The sequence below is a fragment of the Rhamphochromis sp. 'chilingali' genome (assembly GCF_963969265.1).
Source record: "Rhamphochromis sp. 'chilingali' genome assembly, chromosome: 7".
Taxonomy (NCBI): domain Eukaryota; kingdom Metazoa; phylum Chordata; class Actinopteri; order Cichliformes; family Cichlidae; genus Rhamphochromis; species Rhamphochromis sp. 'chilingali'.
In genome coordinates, this window is record NC_137934.1 from 39772616 (window position 1) to 39791012 (window position 18397).

At 39.9% G+C, this 18397-nt stretch overlaps 1 protein-coding gene across 3 annotated transcripts; it reads right to left on the reverse strand.

Moving 5' to 3' along the window:
* Positions 1 to 32: 32 nt before the first annotated feature.
* On the reverse strand, positions 33 to 14250 carry LOC308400180 (uncharacterized protein). Of its 3 annotated transcripts, none has more exons than XM_080887698.1 (5): positions 14129 to 14250; positions 5758 to 6802; positions 2206 to 5283; positions 2025 to 2085; positions 33 to 785 (listed from the first exon to the last, which is right to left on the reverse strand). In XM_080887698.1, the coding sequence occupies exons 2-5, from the start codon at positions 6287 to 6289 to the stop codon at positions 746 to 748; spliced, it is 3711 nt and encodes a 1236-aa protein (XP_080743824.1). In that variant the 5' UTR covers positions 6290 to 6802; positions 14129 to 14250; the 3' UTR covers positions 33 to 745. The 3 variants fall into 3 exon arrangements, with proteins under 3 accessions (XP_080743824.1, XP_080743825.1, XP_080743826.1); XM_080887699.1 differs by having other exon boundaries at positions 14018 to 14148; XM_080887700.1 differs by lacking the exon at positions 14129 to 14250 and adding an exon at positions 7200 to 7316.
* Between the last annotated feature and the right edge of the window lie 4147 nt (positions 14251 to 18397).

Here is an 18397-nt window from a genome sequence, read left to right on the forward strand (position 1 = left end):
AAATAACAATCACGCAAATAACAGCGCCCATGTTTTTCTAGCAGAACATTGTACCAACTTTTATTCATTTCACCTGTCAGCGGTTTGAAACCTTCTGATGGGTTTAGGACTCACACAGGCACTGGGGAACATCACTTAAACAGAGTGAGCATAATACTGCATTTAAAATCCCGTGAAACAGACATTCAAACAATTGTGAATCTATTAGCACTTCTTGTAATAAGGCTTTTTTTTTTTTATATGCAGCTATTTTAAGTGGTGCATAGAATTTTCTGAGTAAGAAAAAAAGCTTATAAATGAATAGATAAAAAAATTCAACAAACTATTTACAAAGTTTCAAGTATGAACAGTATTCAGAGAAAATACAGTAAACAGCTGCATGTTGGGTTTTCATACAGGCACTTCTGTTTCCAAAGAAAACAAAGAATAATGTTTGTATACTGCTCAGAAAATACGGGAACAAGTCAGTGTTTGCTTAGAATTAGAATGGACCCATCAAAACGTTGATGACTTTAGTTTCCATCCCATTTCCAACTTTCATTTTCAAGATTGTCTGGTGTGCAACTTCAGTGTTCCTGTATTTTTTGAGTGTATATAATATAGCAAGTACAACACATAAAATGCTGAACTTCTTATAGTTTTATATGTAACGTCACTTGTTTTACACAAGTGCTTTATTAAATCAAACACAGAACCAGTCATAACAAAAACAACAGAATGCCTCTTTGGCAGAGCGTTTTTCCCTTCAGTGGTGAGGTCTTGGAGAGCTGAACCTTTTCCTTGGTCTGCACACAGTGAAACACAGGACACACCTCAGAAAACCTGGTCATACTGTACACTGCATTGCTTTGACTTTGAAAACAAAACAGCAAGTTATCAATGACTCTTTACTCAAGCTCTGTTGTGAAGCCTCAAGCTAAGCATATTCACGTGATATCTTAGCTATTTAAAACCAGACATAACAAGCCCAGACCACAATTTTCACATTATCTTTGACATGGCCTCATTCAACCTGTAAACTGACCAATACTAGTGATTTTACATGGACATTAAATTTGTTAAATAAACCTTTTGGACTTGAGCATGAGTTAAAAAAGCAGATTCAAATTCAGCAGCAGATCAAATACTCAGAGTCCGGAGCCAAGGCAGTTTTCCCACATGTCGAAACAACTACAAGTTAGGGCTGCTGGATATAACGATATATATCGGATGACGATATAAAAACGTCTGTCGTTTCATTTTACGCAATCGTTTGTTTCGTGGTGTCGCAAAATAAACTGTTTACAGCGATATTTTTTCATTATCATTATTATGGTCCCTGTAGTGGCTATATTCATTTCCTAAAGTTCTCTCTTTCTCTTATATTTAATATAACCACACTACGGACGGACAAGCGTTTGTTTTTATGCGTTGTCGTTAGCAACAACAACAACGGTAAAACCACCGCGTGTCCGCTTGTTCCACATAAACCTTTCACAATAAAGCTCAAGATCCTGTTGAGACTTTTCAAAATAAACTGAATCACGTGAAAGAGCAGATTGTTTATGGATGAGAAGTAAAAAAGAGCCGCCAGGTGCTAAAAAATAAACCTTAGACTCAAACGTCAGAACAGGCTTCTCCCCGCAGCACGCCGTGTAATAAATACTCACAAAGAAAACTGCGGCCGTTACAACTTATGTCTAAAAATGTATCGTTTCATGCATCGGCTAAAACACTGGACTCCAGGTACACGACGCGCAGCTGGAAACACTTCACGCAAGTCGAGCTGCCCGAGATTCACAGAATTTACAGAAAATGTTACATTTTTGTGATTTATATCGTTATCGGACGATAGATGTCTTAATATCGGGATATTAAGACATCTATATATATGAGATTTTGGTCATATCGCACAGCCCTACACAAGTTACTTCTCTCTGCTGGCCAAAGGAAAGTTAGAGGGATCTCCGTATTGGTTTTACTGCTCATACCCGGAGGCTTGACCACTCTTTTATATGCAGTCGATATTAAATGTTGAGCATCACCTTTTGTCGGCCATGACGCTCGTTTCATTCTTCCACTTGTAGCCTTGTCTCAGAGGAAATCCTACATTTAGAAACATGCAGTCAAGATCAAACACATTTAAAATAACAATTTGGAACTTGACTATTATTAATATATGAATCAAATCAATTAAAACATTTTAGAGACTTCAAAAGTACACACTTCGCACTAATGGAGCGTCCTGATGTCTGGCCTTCGTTATCTGTATGGCTTCATCCTTGGGCCTCTTCATCAGAGGAGGTACAGACTCATAGGAGCTGTGTCTCCGTTTGTGTGGCTTGTCACATTGACTTGGTCCAGCTCTGGCTTCTCTTAGCGACTCGTAATTGTGCCTTGGTCTCAGGTTACTCTCCAGACTACTCTTTCGGTCTCTCCTGGTTGGGACAAAGCTCTTTCGCCAGTCACTGAACACTTGTTCCTTTGCTGATGACTGCATGGATGTGGAAGATGACGGGCCCTCTGTAGGAGTGCGAGACTGATGTAATGTTGAAGAGTTTCTGTCAGAGTGAGATCGCTGTAGTTTGGATGAGGACGAGCAGTGCCTGGAACTAGATGAGCTATCCGCAGACCTAGACAACGGTTCTGTATGGTGTGCATCACTTATAGGCTTTGGGTTGGATACAAGCTTTCCTTTATCCCCTTGTTGTTTCTTCTTTTTAGAGTCAGTCTTGCTGGTTTCTGTGGGGGTCTCTGGAGTTGGCTGGGATTCATTTTTGCCTCGCCTTTGGACTGTAGACTGTTTTAGAAGTTTAAGGGAATCACTAGATGAAGAAGACTTCTGAACAACAAAGCGAGGAATCACGGGAGTCATAGTGGAGTCATCCTCGCTATCAGAACAGGATGGACTAGTTTGTGCATAAATTAAGGTATCATCGCTGTCCTCAGTTTGAGATGAGAGAACTCTAGTCTTTCTCTTCTGCTTCTTCAAGGCTTGTTTAACCTTCCTGTCCATTGTTTTTGATGTCATATGTTCACTGGCCTTTTGTTCAACATGCTGATGGCAAATGGAGCCCATTCCCTTGTCCGCAGACTGGGGGTTCTTGTGTTGGTAGTTCATGAACGGTGGACTGGTTTGTATATAAATCAAGGTATCATCGCTGTCCTCCGTTTCTGACGAGAGAACTCTAGTCTCTCTTTCCTTGTTGTTAAGGTGTTTTTCTACTTCTCTTTGCACCATTTCTGAGGTTTGCCTTTGTGCCTTTTGTTGAACGTGGTGATAGTGAGCTTTAGTGATGTCTACCTCCGTGTCCACAGACTGCTTCTCACAGCGGTTCTTTGATGATAAATTGATTTGGGTGTTTTGGCTGACATGAAGACTATTTTGTGCATCATCACGATGTTGTTCCATGATTTTTGAAGTAGTCTGTCTGTTGTCGTTTTGTTGAACACGCTCAGGACGCACTTTAACTTTAATCAGTTTTCTCTTCTTTATACTATCTGATTGGCTAAAGGTTACATCCTGTTTCTTTTCTTTTATCTGTGTTTGCTGAGGTTTGGACTGATGCTGTGACTTTGGTGAATCTGCACAAGGCATACTCGGCTTTCTGCTGTTTGCTTTAGGACTTCCCTTCTTTTCAATATCCCTCACTTGTTCTCCACATGAAGTACTGCCTCCACTCATTGACTCAGAGAATGCACCTTTCCTCTTTACCTGTCTGCTGCTTTGTTTTTCTTCATCATCACTGTCAAATATTACTATAACAGCAGGATCATCTGAAATGCTTCGTGCTTTTCTACCATGGTGAGATCCAGTATTATTACACTTTTCTGTCCTTTGTGAAAGGTCAGGGTTCCCACTCTGGATCACTTCATTACAACATCTGGATAAATCTATAGATGTACGTCCATTGGTTTGACAGTTTCCTTCCACAGTTTCAGGAGAAGGTTTCTTCAGTTGATTAAGGCTGGCAGCTCCACTGTTCTCTGTGCGCGTAGAGAATAATCTCTTTGTTTTTGTCTCTGGACAGCTTTGGACACCTTCATCCTCGGTGTCAGAATCAAGGTTGATGATGTCATCCTTTTCTGAAGACTTGCTTCTGTTCCCCGTTTGACTTGGTTGTAAGTTTGCCATCTCATGGTCTTCATTTTCTTTTACAGAACCAGAGTCATTTTTCTCTGCTGACGCAGGCGCTGACAGGTTACTTAACCACTGTTTGGACACGGTCAGATAGTTACGTCCTGAATCAGCAGAGTAATCGGAACTATCGTCAGTTTCACAACTGTCATCAGGAGCACTATGTGACTCCCTATTTTGTGGTCTCTGAGCTTTAGTCTCAGTTGTGCCCCAGGAAGAAGGCACCATGAAGGACTGTTGCATTGTCTCTCTAGATTGTATGACTTTTGCTAGATGAGAAGGTGTTTCAAAAACCTCCATCATGGAAAAAGCAGAAGCTGGCACATGGTTTGGAACAGATCCGGGTACCTCACAGACAGCTGGATTTGTGTCACTTTGTTTTACCTGGTCTTCATGCTCACCATCATGCTGTGAAACAGTTTCTGGGTCAGCCTGGCCTTCATCTGCTGGTTCCCATTTAACATCTAATACGCTAATAGGCATAACAAGCCAATCATCGTCCTCATCAGTCTCCTCTTGATCTTGCGCGTCAGAAAGGGGGCTCAAAGAGCAGCTTGCTTGCCAATCTAAATGTTTCTCACCGTCACATTTAGGACATAAGAAACGTTCAAACCCATCCTCAGTTTCAACAAAACATGGACAAGAGCAATCTTGTGCTATGCCAAGTGTTTGGTTCTTTGGAAGCTCGGCCTGACTCTGCACATGTCCAAACTGCGTATTACTGGCTTCAGACACGTCACATGAAGGTGAAGGCATCTCCTCGTCATTATTATCAACTTCTGGATTCTCATCTTCACTTATATCTTCATATGAAGGGTCCTCAAACCTTACTTCCTCTTGGTTTGTGTTTAAAAGATGCATGTCTGGCTTTGATGAACCCTGTTCATATTCTGGATCATTTCTAACTGCAGCAGAGAATGTATCTGCACCTTCAGGTCTAGATGGAGGTGTCTGTTCGTTTACATTTTGATCTTGATCTCCAGTGCCTTCGGTTTCTTTGTCTCTCTCACGCTCTCCTTGTGAGGAACTGCAGCTGACCGTTAATCCTGGGTACTTCTCAGTCTCTTCTGGCACGGTGACTCCAGAAACTGCTGTCACAGTCACTGGATGCTCTGCTTCATTATTTATGCAAGTGGGAGCAACGTCCAAGACGACACGTTGATAATCTGTGGATGTAAAGAGATGAAAGTTACCCATGAAATGTCTTGATGCATGCTCAATCACCCAGATAAGTAAATCCCTAAAAGTTGATTCTGTCCATCGGGACGTAGCGTTTTCAGTGGAAGAAACGTTTCATCCAACTGACTTCTTCAGTCTGAGCTGACTGCAGGTTTCCCCAATCTTATAAACAGTACATTTGCATAATGACTGACACTAGCAGCACCGAAGGAACAATGGGCTAGGGGGTCAGTTCCTTGATCATTAAGATTGGGGAAACCTGCAGTCAGCTCAGACTGAAGAAGTCAGTTGGATGAAACGTTTCTCCCACTGAAAACGCTACGTCCAGATGGACAGAATCCACTTTTGGGGGTTTGCCATGAAACAAGGTCATGTTTTCATACTGGTAAAATTTACACTGGAATACTTCTCAACATTTTTATGAACATGTCTTGAGCTGTCAACAGCAGAGTTTGGTGTACCTGCTACATGTTTCTCTGATGCAGATATATCACATTTCTCTTGAGACGTGGGAGAGAACTCAGCTCCTTTGCTTTCCTTCACTTCATCTTCTTGTCCAGTTGCAGTAGTGCACTGCTCAGTAAGAACAGGGCTGAAACTTTGCCGCTTGGTAGAATATAGTAACGCAACCTCTTTCTCGATAAAGTCTAATATTTCATCATCTGTGATCCGTTTGGTTTTTTTAGCTTCCAAGACTTCACCTTCAGCTGGCTGATCCCTGAGAGAAGAAGGGGAGAGCTTCTGAGAAGGGGTGGAAACATTTCCTTCTGAATGATCTAGGATTTGTTCCTTCTGCTCACAAACTCGTGGGAGGAAACTTCCCACTTCCTGATTCTCAAAACATTTTTCCTCTGAAAAATCATCAACATTAGGTTCAATCTTGGAAGATTTGAAATGAGCAGATTCCTTTTTTGGAGAGATGCAAAATAATGGGGATGATGTGGAGGCGTTGTTCTCAGGTACAGAAGAAGACTGATCTTGTAAAGAAAACATTTGGGCTCTCTCTCTATGAAGTGGAGCAGCCCTTGCTTCAGCCCAGCATTGTATATTAGAAACTTTTAGGAAAAGTTAAAGTCTCAGTTAAAAATTCCACAAGCTGTCCACTTTTGTTAGAAGGCTGTCTTATGAAGTTCTCAAGAGAGGATATTCCTTTGTGTTAAACAAGGACATGTGCTGATGAACTCAAGCCAGTATTTCTTTTTGTTTGATTGTCACTGCTATACACACTAAATGCAAAATCCTTGGGTTTGGGGTGCTGTAATTCAGTGCACAATTGTGATTTTTGTAGACAGTGGATTCCATGGAATTTTGGTGGGATTGTGCACTGCTTTCTTGACAGCAAGTCACTTCTGATTTTTCAAGATGCAGAAAGGCTACCCTGATTTGAGTTCAAATTGTCAGGAGAACCAGGCTGTCCTGAGACTTCCTTGACTGTTGGAACATTCAGAAAGTATTGCCTGAAGAGCAGTCTTTCAAACGATGACTTCAGTTAAGTAGTCCCCTTGTCTAGGAAACAAGACAAATAAATGAAAGTGAAAATTAAAAATCTGCATATATTTAACAATAGACCATTTTTAAAAAACATTTTTGATCTATGAAGCTGAAATTTTACAGCAATCATGATACATGTCTAAACTGTACAAAATTAAATCAGAAATGACTGAGCAGAAGGTCCACAACGTTCTGAGAAGGAACAAACATGATCCAGCTGTGTGTAGCACAGACTAGTGCTGGGCAATATGGCCTAAAATCCATATCGCGATATAATTTGAAGCACGTGCGGTAACGATATATATCACGATATATTCTTTTCTTCTGTATAACGTATTTTCCACACAAAATCCTTTAATTTTCTCAAAAATCGAGTGTGCCTTATGTATGAATTCTGGTTGTGCTTACTGACCTCGAACCGATTTTGGCGTGCAGAAATCTGTTAAAAATGTTTTGATGGATTGTCAGAGCATTACGGCTGCCGTAGTGAGGAGCTTCGCGGAGTAATCTGGGTCCAAAACTCCGTCTTCTTCAGGTCCCAAAGTCAAACGAACACTGAGAGTTAAAAACGGTCCAAATTCTTTCATCTTTAATTAAATCATCTGGTGTAACAATTAAGTTTAACATCCAGGCATCCATGAAAACAGAATTTATTAAATTTAACGGAGTTAGAAGTTAACAGGAAGTTGGCTCGCTAGTTTCCACCTAAACATTTCATACCATGTTCTGACAGAGATTTTTGAAACTAATTCAAACGTACAGCTCTGCTACCACTTCCAACATAAATGAAGACAGAAAACTAAACAGCAGTGGCGTTTGCAGGGTTACTGAAGTTGGGCTACCTGGTATATAATGTTGTGCTACATGATTGCTAGCGACACAGCGATGTTAGCATAACATTAGCACAGTGAAGCTGGAGGATGAATGCCAACTTTTTTTCCACTCGATAAAAGTTAACGTGAGGGATTCTGGTGGTCAAGGACAAATGCAGTCGCATAGCAGGATGCTGTACACGGGCCAAACGTCAGTCAGGAGAACAACTGAGATCATTCATCCACAATACGAGGTTAGTTATTAATATACTGCAACAACATGGGAACAGAGTAGCTGCGAGAGAATTCAACATTAATGAATCAACGTTACGGAAGTGGAGGAAGCGCAGTTTTCAGCTTTCCCCATATTCCAGAAGTGCTTCATCTCTTTGCTGTGACTGTCGCCCGCCACAATTTGCAGATGATAATGGTTGTAGCCGCTGCGATGCTTTCGACCAAAACAGGCGCAGCTTGATGACATCATCAACATGCGCTATTGCGATAGAGCGGTATAGTCAAAATCTCTATCACCCACCCCTAGCACAGACAAACCCTTTAACCCTGCATTCATCGTGTTCAGTGTGTACATCTACGATACAGGAGGCAGAGCGCTTTGTGCAGAGCGGATAAACTTGGAATCCTGGGACGTTTTCCAGCGGCAGCGAGCAAAGCACAGCACAAGCACGCCAGCGAGGAGTCCTCATGCCTGCTGACATACCTTCACACAAGTTTTGAAACTAAAACTACAGTCACCCTAAGTTCAAGCATGCAACGAAAACATTCTGTGCAGTTCAATGAACGTTATGACAGAAGTTTCCCTCCAAGCCGTTGAGTAAGTCATTCCATTCAACAGCTCTGGGGACCTTGGAAGGAAAGCAGTGTTGTGGAAACAAAGCAATCTGGTACATAACCTCTTTTTCATTAGTACCTACTTGGATCATCTCGCCACAATTTGCCACAATATTTAGAGTCAGACTGCGTGCCCCCGATTGGCTGATCAGTGGCGTCATTCAATGAGTCATGAGAAAGTCTTACTTATGCAAATCAAAACTGCCAGTTTTGAAACCTGGCAATGAGGGAAAATGGCTACAAAAAAAGCAAAAAACAAAACACAAAACAAGGACATGGTCCCCCGAGTCTGACAAACAGCCATAGATCGAGCACCGGGTATATCGTTGCCTCGACGTCCACCTTTGTTGTAGGGTTCATGTCACATACTAATTACGTCATTGGACACTTGGCCGCATTGCTATAACAACAAACATGCATTGTAATGGAAAACCAGTCGATCTGAGTTTAGTCATGGCGAGCTGATCTTAATAAGTACTAATGAAAAAAGTAGCTATAGACCGGGCACAAAAAAACGACGTACAAGCAGAGGGCAGCAGCCAGCGCAGAGCATGCCGTGTCTTATGTGAAAGGGCCTTCAGAATTCTCAGATGATGCTATAATTCCTCCCTGCCTAAGGATAGAAACTAAAACTTTATTAAAAAATATTATAAAGACACTGAGATACTTTACTAACGCTAAACCTCCCAGAAACTCTCTGGAACTATCTGTGGTGGTCATACTGACGAATTTCCTGCAACAACAGCAGTAATGGCAAGAGAAACTAATTTTGGACAAAGTTGTTAATTCTGATGTACTTTCAATTTTATAAAATAACGATAACCAAAATTTCACAAAAAGGTATTTAAGGTTCAGTTTTAAGGTTTTGTTAGCTTAAAAATGTTGATTATTCAGGGCTCGCAAAATTTCAAAATCCCTGGTAGCCCTTCGGGCAGGGACTCTTCAGTTTTTGGTAGCCCAAAATAAATTTAAGTAGCCCGAATAAAAAAAAGAGCAATTTTTTGATTGATGTTTTGTTTCCTGTTTTGTTTCCGTTACAATATTATACATTAATGTACAATATTATACATTAATGTATAATATTGTAACGGAAACAAAATATTAATCAAAAAATTGTTGAAACACAAATTACAACATTGTATAAAAATTACAATCATCAACTCAAATACTTGGTTCTGATTGAACAGACATTTCTATGAACTTGTAAGAACTGTGTAGGACATGAATCAGTCTGTGTCAGATCCTGAATTTGAAATTTCCACTGAAGTCACGGGTAAGAGGCAAGTGGAACCAAGATCGAGGCCATTTGCTTTTTAAAGTTTGCAAAGACTGCTAAATTGTGCCAGTGGTAGTTCACTCTTTGCAACATAGTAGCTGTTTTAAACTGATTTTTCAGGTTTATTTTTAGTATGTTATTTGCAATTGGTGTTTGTTCTGGGAAAGATATTGCAGACTGAGCAATAATGCATTTCTTGCATTTCTCATGGGTTCTAATGGGGCCTTTCTTAAAATGACTGGTCCCAGTAACAAAGGCGCTTGTCGACTCAGAAATCGAGAGAAAACCAACAACACACCCGGCAGAACATTATGTTATTTACACGGGTGCACATAAGTGGTCCGCATTAGGGCTGGGACAACGCGTCGACGTAATCGATTACATCGACGCAAAAAATACATCGACGTAAAAAAATCTGCGTCGATGCGTCGTCACTTTCAAAAAAAGACATGGCGGCAGCGAGTAGCGGAATCATGAGTGAGGCAGTTGCAGTCAACTTAAATCACTCCACCCGAACACGCAGTTCTACAGTATGGGGATATTTTAACAGAAAAGGAAGTGATTCAGTCGTTTGCCGGCTTTGTGAGGTGGAAATGGCCTATCATAAAAGCACGACGGCTATACACCAGCACCTAAAACAACTGCATCCAGGAGCCGCTTCTGCAAAGGACAAACCACCGTAAGTTTTCAACTTGTTTACTAACGCTAGTTTTTACCCGTTAATTCATCCAGACCCCCCCCCCCCCCCACGTAGACGTACACTCACTCATAGACACAGAGATAATCACAGCACACATCTGTGTGCTGTGTGTGATTTATGATTTCAGGAATAAACAGAGAAGTCTGGAGGACTACTGTCAGAGAAGAAGTACACCATGCACCCCCCAGGAGGTGGCTGTACTTACTGAGAGCGTCTTATCTATGATTTTAAAAGACAAGAGACCACTTGCTGTGGGTGAGGGATTCAAAGAAATGCTGACCACTTTCCAACCAGGTTACACTCTGCCGTCTAAGCGTCATTTTACAAGCATGATGGAGAGAAAGTATGAAACTTCAGTGGAGAAACTAAGGAATGAACTAAAAAAAGCCACATCCAAAATCTCCCTTACCACTGATGCTTGGACAAGTCTGGTCACAGAGTCCTACTTAGGGGTAACTTGTCATTTCATTATTTGTTCAAAGACGCCATTTCTGCTGTTTGTATATTATTAATTTTTTGCTATGATTTCCTTTGTTATATTTGTTTTGCAAAACATTTAATTTTTTGTTAAAAACAGAAGATTGTAGTACAATGTTATTGTGGATTTTGTTTTGTGAATGAAGAGCACTTTTTGGCAGAAAGCAAAGTGAATGTTACATTTTGTTTGTTTAAAGACACCATTGTTGCTATTTATTTGAAATGTTTTGTTAACTTTTCCTTAATTTTATATATGTTTGCACATTTCATTTCTTGTTAAATGCTATCTCTATTGTATTGATTGTACGACCTCTACAACTTTATTTTGCAATTTTTTTTTATTAAAAGGTCTTCAAATGAATAAATTTGTGTTTTTCATTTATATACATAAATTAGTAAATGTGAAATTGCTATACAAGTCAAATAATGGGGAAAAAAAATCGTTAATCGAATCGAATCGAATCAGATTGAAAAATGAATCGTTAGATTAATCGATTAGGAAAATAATTGTTTTGCCCAGCCCTACCTCTCACATGTTTAAGCTTGCTGCGGGAGATTTCACTTGTCATGTTTGCATAGTAAGCTAACGATTGATAAGACGACGTCAGAGGGATTGGTGCACAAATTATCATCACTCACAGATCAGTGCTGTCGCTCTCTATACACAGTTCGCGCGATTGCAAAGTGAAAGCAAAAAACAAGCGCAAATTCAAACACGATTTCAATATGTCACATATTGACAGTGGCTCACCGATGTCAATGACATAATTACCCAGCTACATTTCCGAAAGAACACAAAAGCATTGACATATATTTTTCCTTCCTATGATAGCCCGATGGGCAGGGCAGGGCCCGACTGGAAAAATCGCTAGCCCCAGGACGTCGGGCTAGAGATTTTGCGAGCCCTGTTATTTCATTACAGACTAATATTAAATATATATTCAAATTCATGAATCTGCAAAGGATGCAACAAACAACAGCTAACCCATCTAAGTAATTTAACTACAGTAGAACAACAAAGTTATGGAAAAGTTCAAAATTAACTTCAGATAATGTGTGGTATTTATTAAACTAAGATGGATCGAAGACAATCACCAGGACACTGTACAGGAAGAGACTGAGAATGCAGAGCAAGAAAAACTACACTTCTGTAGAAGAAACACCTTCAAGCCAGACTAAAGTATGCTAAGGATAACTTGGGAGAAAGATTCTACACACTGGTAGCACTTCCTTTCTCACATGAGATGAAACTAGAGCTCTTTGGACATGGAGACAGTGCTCATGTTTAAGAAGGGAGAGGCATACAACCCAAAGGCAGTTGGTAGAGATGTGGAATGAGTACCAAAAGGATCAAAGCAAAAATGCTGCACAAGATGATTCTGAATTAGCACTCTGCAGGCACCAACCGCTTTGAGTGGTAGAGACTGACGCTACAACCACACTAGCCTGGATAAATGTGAAAACGGCGTTTTCGCCTCCGCGTCCACACTAGCATTTTCAGTCGTTTTCACGGAGTTGAAACGGCTGAAAACGCTTACGTTCCAGTCCTGCGCATGCGTGAAACGCAAGAAGATTCGACCTGCCTCATTTCCGTCTGCCGTTTATTTACTTGTTGAAATGTGGCAGCAAAATGTTGAGGAAAAGCAGCGAGCTTTTTAAATGGACTAACAATGAGGTGGAGTTGTTGCTGCGAGTAACACAAAAGTACAAAGTTGCAAAAGCGAGTGAGAATTAAAGAATTTGAAGAAAAGCTCTCTGGAGCATGTACAGACTGATATTATGAACAAGCGTACAACAACAAAAGTCAGTCACATTTATTTATATAGCACATTGCTGCTGACTCAAGTGCTGCAGCAAGCAGTCAGAACAAGCAGTAAAGCAGTACAAGAACAAGTAGTCAGAACTCATTCTGCTTTAAAAGCCAAGGAATAAATGTGGGTTTTCAAACATGTTTTGAAAGTGCCTAATGTTGGGGAGGTCCTGATGTGAAGAGGCAGTTTGTTTCACAGTTTAGGAGCAGTCACAGCAAAGGCCGACCTCCTCTGTGCTTTGGTAGTCTGCAGATGATATTGAAAGATCTACCAGTTCAAAAGATCAGAAAGGTATGAGGGTGCTAACCAATGTAGCTGCAGTCAGCTAACAGACGACAAAAGTCGAGATACAATGAAAGCATGGATCGCTCTCCAAGTCTCTGAAACAGAGGAATGCTTTCCATCTACTTGCAAAAGTAAAGCCAAAGACAGTAGATTTGATTACAGCCTGAAAGATTTTAAAAAAGTAGCACAGCCAGTGGCCGTAGTTACAATTTTCAATGTTTAACACTATGTCTGTGAAGGTTCTCAGTCATCCAGGTCATTGTAGTCAAACACTGTTTCTCTTAGGCCTTCTATACGTTATAACTTCCCTCTCCTCCGCAGCTGGAGCAAGAGCCGTCCACTGACCAGCACAGACTTCCTACACTGCCTCCATCTGACAGCAGAGGAACAATACAGCGAACGCGCCCCCGCAGCTCTGCCATCAAAACACCAGTAAACCAACAGGGGCGGCAGGCAACGGAGCTAACTAGCAGTAGCTATCTAGCCCAGTTCAGCATAGGTGTTCTTTATTAAGGTGAAGAGTGCAAGAACTGAGGGATGATGCCACGAGCGGGAGCCACATACGTCATCGTAGCTGTGGGGTTTCAGCCAGGGCACCCGGAAGCGTGATCCCATATGGAGTGGGTCGACTGAAGGGGAACCATGAGTACGTTGGGGAACCATTTGAGTTAAACTGGTTACCAGGAACGCAGCTCTTGACTTTCGCATTTCAGATTAAGAATATGTCACATGCTCAAGAACAAAGACTTTGGCTCAACCTACCTACGCTAACGGGGCTGTGTGATTCGTTAACGTCCCGTTTTGGGTTGTATGGAAGCCCCAAACGCAATTTCATTGTTCTTGACAATGACAATAAATAAATAAATACTAAAAATACTATATTTTTAACTTCTTCTTCTTCTTCTTTTTAAAGAAAACGCGCCAGTCACATGCAAACAGAGGCGTGTTATGTCTTTTGAACGGTAATTAAAAGGTTATAAAAAACAAACACGTCGAGGTGCTCATGTCACTCATCCTTACCGCGTTTTTCACAATGCAATTCTCATCGTCTTTGAAGCGTGCACACAAAACAATGCAACGGCTGAAAGATCAAATTCAATGATGATGCTTGCTACCAGCAAACTTACGTACCACAGTAAATACGATTTTATATCTTGGTCCCGCTGAACTGTCTTCTTCCGTTTCTTTTCGTTTTCTTCGGACGTTAATGGCGAGTGGAGAACCGACTGGCATGCGCATTAGCGCCACCTACGGGAAGGGCGTGTGGATGGAGTACAGCGTGCGGTGGGGAATATAACTAATTCTCGTCTCTCTTCCACATGCTTTGTGCAATTGGTCCATACATGTTTAACGCTTTCTGGTGTATTACGTTAAAGACAGAGACCTGTTGGGTGTTTTGCTTTTTTATGGAGTACATGGTTTAATCCTATATGTTCTCTTTTCAAGGGAGTAATAAGCATCGTGTTCTTTGAGTTCCTGCCTTATTATATTCAACTCCTTTTGGATATTGTTAGTTATATACACCAGTAATTTTCCATATATGATTCTAAATGATATTTTATCCTCAGCTCTGCTTGTTAACTTCCTATTATTTTAATGAAATGTGCATTTGCATCTCTACCTTTCCGTTCCCTTTAACAGTACATGAGCAATAATTTGGGTAAATTACATTTCTGAAACCCTGCTGTGGAATTCCAAAAGCATGTGAAAGATGTGATAATAATAATATTCAGTCTACATGATAATTTTCCAGACTGATTGAAATGTGCTGAAAAGCTATATGTATGATGGAACTTTGATTTTGGTTACTTTCTTTGACCTACTGCAGTGCAAACATTATTCCCATTACTTTTATGCTGTATCCTGAAAAAAGATCTGTTCTATTCTTCACTGCTACATATTGAGGGATATAAAAAACAGTACTTGCAGTACTCATCAGTAAATATATATTTTCTTTGAATTGCTGTTGATCTTTATACTCTTGTATTAAACCCCGATTCTTTTGTCCCCATGACAGAAGAAACACAACATAATTCCTAATTTATCCCATTAAGTTTACTTCAATTCAATTCAATTCAATTTTATTTATATAGCGCCAAATCACAACAAAAGTCGCCTCAAGGCGCTTCATAGATACAGAGAAAAACCCAACAATCATATGACCCCCTGTGAGCAGCACTTTGGTGACAGTGGGAAGGAAAAACTCCCTTTTAACAGGAAGAAACCTCCAGCAGAACCAGGCTCAGGGAGGGGCGGGGCCATCTGCTGTGATTGGTTGGGGTGAGATAACAGAGACTTTGAAGAGAGAGACCTAATATTTAATAATCCACATTTCACTGTTTTACTCTTTGGTTCAGATGTGGATTCTGTATTGTTCTTTCGTTGTGATTGTTTATGTTTACGTTGTTTACTGCTGGCTTTTAGTTTGTTTTTGTCTGTTTGGGAGCTGACACAGTCTCTATGGAGATGGGTTTTATTTGGGGTAGCATTAGGAGAGAAGCTGCAGAGAGGCGTGTTCCATGTTAAAAGCTAAAATATAACAAAAAAAAATCATGCTAAACGAAACAAAACCTTTCAATTGCCCAACCCTATCTGTCCCCTCAACGGGTTGTATGTTTTCAATGTTTCCTTATTATTTTTGTCATAAAAATAAATCAAACAAATAAATCAAGTTGCGAGACAGCACCTTGCATTTACGCCAGGCTGTGAGCTGCCCTAAATCTACGTCCTTCACCCCCTTTTCAACTAGAATCCCAGTTTAAAACTATTCCTGACTTCCCTCAGTGTACACTGTAAACTCCAAAAGATACAATTAGCTTTTCCTGGTAAAAGGTCCTACTTTACTCTTGTCACTGGTTTGGAAACAACCTCTATAAAGTTAACCCGTTTCATCTTTAAAACTTAGTCCTGGTTTCTTCGTCCCCTTTAACGGGTAGCACATATCCTGAACTTGACACTTATTAACCCATAAAATGACCAATAACCTATGATCCTGTGTTTTCCTAAACACACATTGGTCTCTTTTCTCTCTTACCACAACATCTCATGTTACTTTTATCTCAGTACTGTCTTTTTCTCACAGTGTCATTATCCTTACTTCAAAGCTTCACTTTATTCTCAAGAATTTAGTTTTACCACTACTGAGCCAATTTAATAGTTAAGATCATCCACTCAGCGAACAGATAATTTAGAATTCAGCCAATATGCACAAATTTGCTTTTTGAACAGGTTTGTGCCTACCTTTAAATCTCTTTAGACCGGTCTTCTGTTCGCCTCATATCAGATCCAACCTTCGGCCACATTTGTTCTCTCTGTTACATGAAGAACCGGGCGGAAACCCCGATTCTTTTGTCCCCATGACAGAACAGAGAAAACCGACTCATAGTGTGTTAAAACATTTATATTTCTTTTTATTCAATCATCTTCCGGAAGAGAGAGACCCCTGCACAGCTCAAACGCCAGTTGCAAGAGCTCTAACATTTTTAGCTCAACATGTGTCTCATATGGTGTTATTTCTGTACTTCAGACGTCACACAGTTTCAAACATTGCTTATATGGAAAGTTCCTCTTTTCTGTGTCTTAGCTATTAATATGGCTGTGCACTAAAACTTCCTGTTTTTCAGTCTAGCTGAGCACTTAGTTTGTGAGTCAAAAGTGGCCTTGCTTTACAAGCCTTCATTATTAAAGTACATAACACAATCTAATAGGAAAATAAGGATATTGATTTCATGACACTTGTATTATTGCACCTTCTGATATTCTTTTTGATTTTTTTTCAGGAACAAGAGAAAGTGGTTTAATGGTTTAACAAATTTTCAGGGAGGAATAGGTGACAATGACACAATCAGACTTAACCACCTTTGCCAAGGTCACAATGTTTTTGCTAGCGTGTGTGTGCATGTACGTCATTCTGTTTGTAAACACAATAACTAAAGCTTTGAAAAAATTGTGAAACGTTGTTATGTTGTAGAGCAGGGGTGTCAAACTCAAATACACAGTGGGCCAAAATTCAAAACTGGAACAAAGTCGCAGGCTAACGCTAATATTTATTGAAATATATTTATTCCTCCAGAATGAATCTTTTCTTATGGACTCAAACACATTTTGCTGAAAAACTGAATATGGAACAAACAAAGCTTAATACTAAACAATATATATATATTAGCTGTATAATACCAGTAGGCCAGCTCTAATAATAATTTGGTGTGGCTTTGCGGGCCAAATGTAATTAGGCTGCTGGCCAAATTTGGCCCGCGGGCCAGAGTTTGACACCTATGTTGTAGAGTGAGATCACTGTAATAAATTTATTGGTCTAAATTTGACAGAAAGCCTTAAGTTAGACACTATGATTCTTGCAAGTGTGGTGTGTATTCTCAATATGTAGAAAGTACTTTATAAGTATATTTTAAAATATATCACCATCATCCTTTTGTTAAGCCATAAAGAGCTGCACACACTCCCTTGTGAAATGGCATTGTCAGCTATATGTGTACTGTCCAACCAAATGAGGAAGTCCAATACCCACAATTTACCATTTACTCATAGTTTAACCTGTTCACTCCAACTTTATCATATTTGATCTATGAGTTTTTGAAACGTCTTTTTTTTCTAACTAAACCTAAATAAATTGCATTTTAAGGAATAAGTTGCAAAAAATGCATGAAATAGCAAACGTGAAACAAATTAAAACTCATATGCATTTATCAAAAAGTTTCCAGATTTTTTAAGACAAGTGCAGGCCCATTTCCAAACTTTGATTCATTTTAAAAGAATGGATTGTTAATGATTTTTGGAATTCATTTGCACTAAGGGTACATGTAAACACTCTCAAAAAGGAGACAAAAGGTGATCTGGAATCTTTTTTTAGTAATATAAAGTAATAATATAAAGAAGTAAAAAATAGCAATAATAATAAACAGAACAAGTATTATTATTAAGGTTTGTTATACACCCACAAGACAAGCTCGGGTAACAGGACAAGATGTGCTGTTCACATAAGAAAAAAAATGTTTCCCAGTCTTTTCAAATTTGTGCCCAGTACCAGATAGGGTCAGTCTGATCTTCTCCAGCTTCAGATGATAGAGCACTTCCTTAACCCAGGCCATATGAGAAGGTGGAACTGAAGAGTACCACCTCAAAAAGATCAGCCTGCTGGCCAACAAAGTTAAGGATGCTATCGAGTCTTTATGTAGATTGAGTGAAGCTCATGATACACAAATTATGCAGTCACAGCATTTAGAACAATATTTCTCCCAGTTACCTTGGACAGGGCATCAAAGACTCCAGATCAGGACACCCTCAAAGATGGAGAGTGCCAGAATATATGAGCATAATTTGCAGAAGAATGACGGAGACATTGGATTATATATTTTAGTGAGCCAGTCCTTAGTATAATGAGTA

Bases quoted from the DNA above. Each gene is read 5' to 3' on its own strand.
- LOC308400180 (XM_080887698.1), bottom strand. From the start codon at position 6,289: ATGTTTTCTTTACAAGATCAGTCTTCTTCTGTACCTGAGAACAACGCC. The intron at 5,284-5,757 runs GTACACCAAACT...TTACATCCACAG, and splicing joins ATCAGAGAAACATGTAGCAG to ATTATCAACGTGTCGTCTTG. The intron at 2,086-2,205 runs GTGTGTACTTTT...TTCTAAATGTAG, and splicing joins GGACGCTCCATTAGTGCGAA to GATTTCCTCTGAGACAAGGC.